General features: G+C 30.8%; 1 protein-coding gene across 4 annotated transcripts; it reads right to left on the reverse strand.

The window, feature by feature from the left end:
* Positions 1–4906: 4906 nt before the first annotated feature.
* LOC115707149 (uncharacterized) lies at positions 4907–7982 on the reverse strand. Of its 4 annotated transcripts, none has more exons than XM_030635013.2 (6): positions 7443–7982; positions 7080–7173; positions 6891–6958; positions 6549–6605; positions 5580–5843; positions 4907–5413 (listed from the first exon to the last, which is right to left on the reverse strand). In XM_030635013.2, exons 1-6 carry the CDS (start codon positions 7545–7547, stop codon positions 5252–5254), a joined length of 750 nt encoding a protein of 249 aa, XP_030490873.2. In that variant the 5' UTR covers positions 7548–7982; the 3' UTR covers positions 4907–5251. The 4 variants fall into 4 exon arrangements, with proteins under 4 accessions (XP_030490873.2, XP_030490875.2, XP_030490872.2 ...); XM_030635015.2 differs by having other exon boundaries at positions 4907–5417; positions 7443–7954; XM_030635012.2 differs by having other exon boundaries at positions 5580–5846; positions 7443–7935.
* Between the last annotated feature and the right edge of the window lie 556 nt (positions 7983–8538).

The raw sequence follows: 8538 nt of genomic DNA on the forward strand, positions 1-8538 counted from the left end.
TACATCTTCTCCATCTTTGGAAGCAGGTTCAAGAATAGCATTGACAATACCCTGCTGCACAAGGAGTGCCTTCATCTTGATGCGCCATAGGCCAAAATCGTTCACACCAGTGAACTTGTCAATTTCGAATCTTGCAGTAGCCATTGATGTTCTTCAAGCTTGATCTTCACGGTTCTTGAATCCTCAAATGCAACCTGTGCTCTGATACCATTTGTGGTGATTCAATCACCATTCAAGAACATTAAAACAGATCAATTAAACCAGAGAAACAATTAACATAAACCAGTAAGTTAATTGACAATAAACCAGCAACAAGAACAATAGTAATGCAGCAGTAAAATCAATAAGAGCACAGGGTTTACAAGGTTCAATCACAAGTGAATAACACTTGGATCTAATCCTTGGGAGGAACTGCCTTGGGGCTTTGCCTTTCTTATTATGAATGAAGCTCAGTAATCAGTAACAACATACAGCAAACACACTAAATGGAGTCTTGCTCCTACACCAGAAACCTTGACACTCGAGAGACATAAATTGAAATAAATCATGCTCTGTTACAACTCAATGTGAATCTCTCTGCTCACCACAAGAACTCTCTCTCTATTTGTTACCCTTCAATTACAAAACACAAGCCTTTATATATAGGCTGAGAGTACAAACAAACAAAATAAAGTAACAGAAATAACTGTCAAGTTTTACAACAGAAACTAACAGACTTAAACTAATACTTGCAACTGTACATAAACCCCACAACTATTTTTACCGAAGTAATCAATTACTATCATATCAATTTTAAAAATTATTAATTCGAAGAAGTATGCATAAAATCATAAAAATATGTAAAATTGAAAATGCAGTATTTATCAAGCTTATAGGAAAAATAAAAGTAGAACATAAAAGTAATTTTCTCTTTATTCAACAAATTTAAATTTCCATACAAATTGAGTAAATTACACTTTATACCTTTTTATATTGTCCTCTTTTATTTGTACTCTCTTTTTTAAAGTCTATTATTTTTACATCTTTTTTTTTAATTTTTATACTACTTTTGCCCCTGTCACTTATAGATACTCTCTTATGTCAGGGTATTTTGGGTACAATACATATAAAAAGAAGTACATTTCAATTAAATACAAAATTAAAAATAAATTTAATTAATTGATTAAAAAAAGTAATATTTTTCAACTTAACCCTACAAAATTTGCTCCAATATGTGTCCACCCAGTTAAAAGGAATATGCGGTAGTAACAAAAAAAAAACATTTAAGTATTAACATCTACTGTAAAATTATTAATATTAGTACTAAATTAACTCCTTTTTTATTGGATAAACAAAGATTTTACTAAAGATGAGACACCGTATTTATAAAGCACATTTTAAAATGATTACTTACTCTTTCAAAAACGAAAAATTGACTACTAAGCATTTTTACATTTACAAGGAATTTTGAGTACCATAGAACCCAACCCTCTATTTTTTCTCCATGATATATACATGGCTGTGCTGAACAGAGCTGGGCTGGGCTGGGCCTGGTGGTTGGAAAAATTTAAGACTTTTGAAATAAATTATTAAAATACGTCAACATGAAAAATTTCTCATTTTTACTTTTTAAATTTTTTATTTATAAAAACACATTTTCAGTAAAAATAATAAAATATTTTTTTTTATTATTTTATAGTTTATTTATAGTTGTCATGAGATTGTTTTTCAGGTTATTTTATAGTTTATTTATAGTTATCGTGAAGTTGAAATCTCGTTATTTTTAGTTGTTTTTTAATTTTTTACTGAATAATGTATATTTTTATAATTTTAAAACTTTACAAATATATTTTTATAATTAAAAATTTCAAGCCATATAACTATAAATAAAACATAAAAGAATGTATTTTTAAAAATTTCCCATTTTGTTATCTAGCTAGAATCTACTTGTTAATTTAGTTATAGTGTTACATGGTATCAAATTTAGTTATAGATGTGCAAGGTATCAAATTTTATTTATTCTCTGTTTTTTTTTTCATTAACAAATTTGGTTATTAATTGACACCCTAATAAATTATAGCCTCAATATTTAGTCTCTCCAACTTTCCAACTTCCTCAGTAGATCTAGATCGACTTAGTGGCTTCATTTTTAGATCTTTATTACTTCAAATGGAGAGGAGCATCCCTGGTTACGTCTTCACACCAAATTTTAGACTCTCGCTCTCTCTCACTGTTATCAACATTTCCAGTAAAAAATGTTCTGGGCTTTTGAACATGGAGGTGGCAAAATGGCCCAATTGTAGAATTATATTAATGAGACTTTTCTTTTTTATGTTTTTTTTTTCAAAGTTTACAAATATGATTTTATTTTTTGAAAAAATTTGTTTTTAGAAAAATTCAAAAGAAAAATAAAAATAAACATTATTGAAATAAAAAACAGTTAGTAACAGAGAGATACCAGTCACTTCCTTAGGTATACTCTTTTTGTTTTCTTTTTTAATTTTTCCCAAAAAATAACCTTTTTTTTTTCACAAATTGAATGAAAACTCATAAGTGTATTTTTTACTTATATTATTTTCTCAAAAACAATAAGTATTTTTCTTTTCATAATTTTACAATCTCTTCATTTCCTCCTTTTTTTAATTTAATTTAAAAAATTTAGCTCCTATTTATATAAATTATAAAATTTTTAAGAAAATATTAGTGCATGTTAGTATAGTATTGAATTTTCAAGGCAAAATCTATTTCCTTCCTATTTTAGTGCAACTTTCGTCTGTTACTACCGTTAAATCTGTTTGTGTTTCAGCAAAAAAAAAAAACATGTTTGTACGAGGTGAAAGTACTCAATTGATAGTTTTCAGATAGAATTTTAGGAAAATTTTGAAAACCTGGATCATTAGTTAGCATATATTGTGTAATTACAATTGGTAGGACATTTAATTATTGAGTCAGTGACCAAACAAAATACTTCACATCCCATTCATTTCATGTAATTTAACTTTTAATTTCGTTACCATAATTCATACACAAGCAATATACTGTTAATGTTCGTGAAAAGCAACTGGGTCGAGTGTTGAGCTGGGCACCAAGTAAGAGAAGAAAAAAAATGGTGTGTATTTATTGACTTAACAAAGTGAATGAGTTTAAGTGGAGGGTTCTACCAGACGTTTCATCTCTAGTATTTTTTCTATTTGCGTCAACTTGTTTGTGACCAACCCTATATTATTAAACACAAAAATAAGCTCAACTTGTGATCATTTTTGTCCTCAAAACATTATTTTATGATCAACTTGATGATAATGTTCTTTCCTTTTTCTTCTTCTTCTTTCTCTTCTTGAATTTTCATATTTGCACTCTAAAAACTTCAACTTGTCCACTTAAATATATTAAAGTTGGACAATTTTCTCCCTTTTTCCTTTCTGCTGTAAACAACTCCTTTTCTCCACTAATCCCTATCGCTATCTCATTTTTCTTACCTTGTTTGGGACAGTCACGTGGCAAATATTATTTGATTAATATATCATAATATGATACGCACCGGTCTTCCCATCTCATTTTATATATCCCTTGATTAAGGCTTTGAGGCTTTTCATGCTTTTAACATTTAGAGAGAATTATGTCAAACAAATATCATCTAAAAATGAAAGCTTTATTTTTGGGAAATTTACAAAAATACTGGAATTTGGGTTAACTTTTACAAAAATACTGTCACACGGAAATTTTTTCAAAAATACTGTGTTTTTATAAAATACCAATAAAACACAAAGCATAACAACTCAAAACAACAGTAGAACACTAGTAGAACACCAGTGAAAACTTAACACAATATACTGCAGTATGAAACTTATAAAAAAATACAGTAAAAAAGTAAAAAATACCGTCTGACAGTATTTTTGTAAAAAAATGACAAAAGTTAGTATACCATGTAAATTTCCCTTATTTTTTCTTTCTAAATTTTCAAGATATAAATTAACCAAAACCAACATGCAATGATGCAAAGCAAATCATTGCCAGTTGCGGTGAGTGTGCAAAAGTACTTGTATCTTCTACAGTATTGATATGATATAAGAGAGTATGTATAGTACCAAAACTAATTTACCCCAACTTGGTTTGGGAGAGACAACATGAGAAGATAACGGCAAAATGTAAAGAAATATATAAAAGAAAAGGGACCCCACAACTTTGGAAATTTTGTCAAGTTGCTGAATCGAAAAGCCATGGGTACTGGGGAGATGGGGGTTGAGCCTGGTCCTACAACCTACCTACAAGCTTTCAAACCGAAAAGTTGATTGTGGTTTGGTACTGTTGTTTGTAGGACCATCCTTCATTCATGCATGCTCATATTTCACCATCACATTAACTCCCATATAAAACCAGACAAATTATACTTTTTTTAATTATATTAAAAAAGAAAAGCAGTCCCTATGGAATAACAAACACATCTCTTACTCCTCACATGTGGGGTCCTTTCCCACGTGCTGTAGGACTCACCCCTCACCCACTTTACATTCATATCAAAGGACTTATAATATTGCCCAATTTTCCTATAAGCTACGAAATCAGTGCAACTAAATTGTTATTACACTATGTTTGATGAAGTAAATGCTTACTTTCTTTTCCGGTTCGAAAAAAAATGCTTACTTTCTTCTTTTGTTTTTGGTTGATATATTCTATTTAAATTTGAATTAAAAACATTACATATTATATTTTAATACAAATTTAATAGTAATATCCTAACAGTAAAATTAATTTTTTATTCAATGTATAAATGAAATGTTATTGTAACATAAAATTTAACATATTATATTTTGTATTAAATTTTAAATTTAGAGCACTTTATATGTTACTATTGAAATTCACTTTTACGGACTCAAATATTCCTATACACCACAGCTTTTAGCCAAATAAAATATAATGGAGATAAAAATGCAGTAGCAAAATAAGTATTAGAATTATAATAACATTACATTTAAAAAGGATTAATGAAAAGAAAAGCTAAACAGTACAATCGAATTCGAAGGCTTTAGACAAAGCTACAATTACTAAACCACAGCAGGGACATGAATGTGTAGGGTAGACAACTCTGTGGCCCCATTGCCCCAGCAGTAGCTAATGTGAAGTTCAATTCAAATCCTACTACCACTAAACATAAAACAAAAAAAAAAAGGCAAAAATACCCTATTGTTTGCCTGTAAAATGTGATTTTCTTAAATCCTCTATATAATAAGCTGGAAGCAGAAAAAATTATTCCTTTTGTTCCAACTCATTTGAATCAAGCTGCTGATATACCACTAGAGCAGTCGTTCGAAGAAACATCGTGACCAGACGAAACCTTTTGTTTCCTTCCATGTCGTCGGTGGTTATCGCTTGCTCCTCCTCGAACTGCCCCTCCTCCTACTACCATCCCCTCCCTCAAACCCCGCCGCTGATCCACCTGTCTTTATTGGATTCATGAAAACATACCAAACAGTAAGAATCCTACAAAGCTAATCCAATTTAAAATTCTTTTGAAACTATGGTTACATTACATATATTCAATATTTTCAATATGAAAGTGAATAAGATATAACTAGCAAAAAAGAGCATAGGGTCTAACTAACCCCTACACAAAAGCTCTGAAGATGAGCAGCAAAGCCTGAAGAAGAATCATTCCCATTTGTCCTAATTCCATTGTTCATATCGGTGGAGCTACGTTTATTACTGGAACTTGAACTTTCACAATTATAAGATGCATAGGACGTAGAAGATGTCGTTGAGGTTTCGCAGTAGGAAGTACTATTACTTGATCCAAATGCATCATTGTTTCCTTGAAACATATCTTCAAATAGTTGCTGCAATTCTTCAAAGGTTTCTTCCCCACTTTCCTGCTAAATTTTCAACAATCAAAATGATGTACTTTCTCTTCTCTTGTGTATATTTTTCAATGATTTTTCATTACATAACTAAGCAGATGAACAACCAAATTTGTATGACAGAAAGGCAAATTGATGCAACATATTCATGGGCCCACACTTTGCCTTTGCTACTAAAATTTTCATACGCACTAATAAAAGTGAAACTTACAAAATTTTCTATAAAGAAAATCAAGGATTATTATTATTTTCCCTTTTAAAATGGGGGACCTCCAGAAGCAGAGTTTGCTACTCCTAGTATCTGAACACCGAAGACCATAACAACAAAGAAGAATAAAAAAATAGAGGCGTATCATAATAATATCTGATTAAAAAAATGTAATTTGCAGACCCTAAAGTGGCCCATCCAGAATTTCTTATAGGATACATACAGCCAGCCATTATTAATATCTCCTTTCTCAAAGTGCCTCGCTTTTAGTGAGGCACAGAGACCTAAAATGCAAAGCAAAAGTCTACATCATAGGACTTGCCAAAAAGCGAGACCCAATTCTTCCTTAATTTGATCCAGCTCCAAAAACATTAGCAGAACCAAGATTCAATTTTGGAGATATTACAAACACTGGAAAATGTACCAATTTTTTTTTTTTATTTATTTATATGCATAGACAAATATATAAATAAATAAATAAATAAAAAAAAAAGTGTTTGGTAACTCACATTAGGCTTTGTTTGACTCATCATAACAGCCATCTCGCTCAAAAAATCACCCATACCCTGCATCAACCAGTTAAAAATTACAATCAGTACCATACCATAATCATCATCATTAATTCATAAAAACTGGTTTTGAGAATATTTTAAAGATGCCCACTTAATATAAAAAGGAAAAATAAATGGTTCATGGAATAGGGAGTAATAATTGAGTAGGGCATGGTCCATTATAACCTTACAGAGCAAGCTCTGGTTTGGTTTGCAAAGGCTGAGAAAGGTCAGAAGGAAAGCGAAAAGTCAACATGTCTTGAACCAATGAGATTACAGACTTGATTCTTTTGTACTTACACTTTCGTCATCATCGCTATCGTAGACTCCGACGTCGTACATGAACCTCTTATTCTCGTCTGATAAAACTGTGAATACAAAATATAATAGTAAAAAAATACATAAAGTTAACATAAAAGACTTCGTCAATCCAATAATTAAACTTTAATTTTTCAAAAGTGAAAAATAATTTAGAAATTGTGAAATTACCAGAATAGGCTTGTTGAATGGCCTGGAATTTCTTTTTGGCTTCCTCCACGAACTTTGAATTCCCGGAAGCCGAACACCGATCCGGATGCCATCTCTATTTAAAAAAGTTGAAAAAAATAATGATAATAGTGAACTGCATGGATTCAAATAAATCCCACAAGAACTGTGACTTTTCTCTATAATTGTATGTTGTAATTTTTTTTTTTTTGAACCCAAGTCAACCGTCTCCTTGGAGAGGAAAAAACAAGACATAAATCAGAAACTCCATGAAAAAATTTAATTTTGAAAATGACCCATATGAAGAATTTAGAAGGATTAAACAGGAGAGGGTTTTAGAAGAAAGGTCATCGAAGAAATTCTAACCATTGCTAATTTCTTGTAAGCATTCCTCAGCTCCAAAGTTGTACATTCCTTTTTCAAACCCAAAACTGCATAAAAGTCACTGCTTTTCTCTTCCCCATTAGCCATTACTGTAAACTTCCTCTTCTTCTTCTTCAAAGAAAATCAAAACCCAGAACGAAAAATCCCCGATTCTCACTTATTGTCGACAGATTAAAGAACCCAGAAGCCCAAAAAGAGAGCAAACTACAATCCCATATAGATAGATAAATATATGTATATATATTATAACAAATCACAAATCATAGACTACATCTTTCCCAATTGGGACAAGGAAATTCGGCATATTTGAGTTTGAGGTAGCTTGAGGGGAAAGGGGAAGTGGGTTTAAGGCGGAAAAAGAGGATCAACACACAACACCCTTTCTTCCCCCTTAACGCTAAAGCCTCAGGAACTCTCCAGAAACAAGCCCAACTTATATATAAATACTATAGCTTTTTTAGAATATATTTATCACATTTTTATTTTATTTTAATACTTTAATTTTTTAAATTCATATAAAATTTATAATAATGTGATTTAAATGCAATGTGTTAATAAATGATAGTGGCGATGGAAGAATGGACGGCTGTGATTGCATGGGAGTTGTTGATATTTTAGCGTATGGTGTGTCCAGAAGGTTCTGTTTTTCACTGTTATCTCAACAAGTCTTTGCTGACGGCAAAAACCATATCTTTCCATTAGACGAAACTCTCAGCTCTGTGGGTCCCTTCCTTTTTCTCTTCTCTTCTCTTCTTCTTTCCCTCACTACCAACTTGCTAAGAAAATGTCCAAACTGCCCTCTTACACCTTTTTTTCGTTTATTTTTTTTTTTTCTTAATATGAATTAAATTATGCCCCTTATTTTTATTTATTTCATTATTTTTTTACGTGTTGGAATAAAATTGGGTCTTTAGAAATTCGTTATTTTCCAATTCTTTCTATCTATCTTGGTAATTTCAAGTGTGTTTTTTTTCTTCCTTTTGTTGTTGAAAGTCACAAAACCTTTTATTAACAACAGTTAAAACAGTAAATGATGTCAAATCCATAAGTCATTTTACTTGGAATATCCTTAATAAAA

The sequence above is a fragment of the Cannabis sativa genome, chromosome 1, assembly GCF_029168945.1.
Source record: "Cannabis sativa cultivar Pink pepper isolate KNU-18-1 chromosome 1, ASM2916894v1, whole genome shotgun sequence".
Lineage (NCBI taxonomy): Eukaryota > Viridiplantae > Streptophyta > Magnoliopsida > Rosales > Cannabaceae > Cannabis > Cannabis sativa.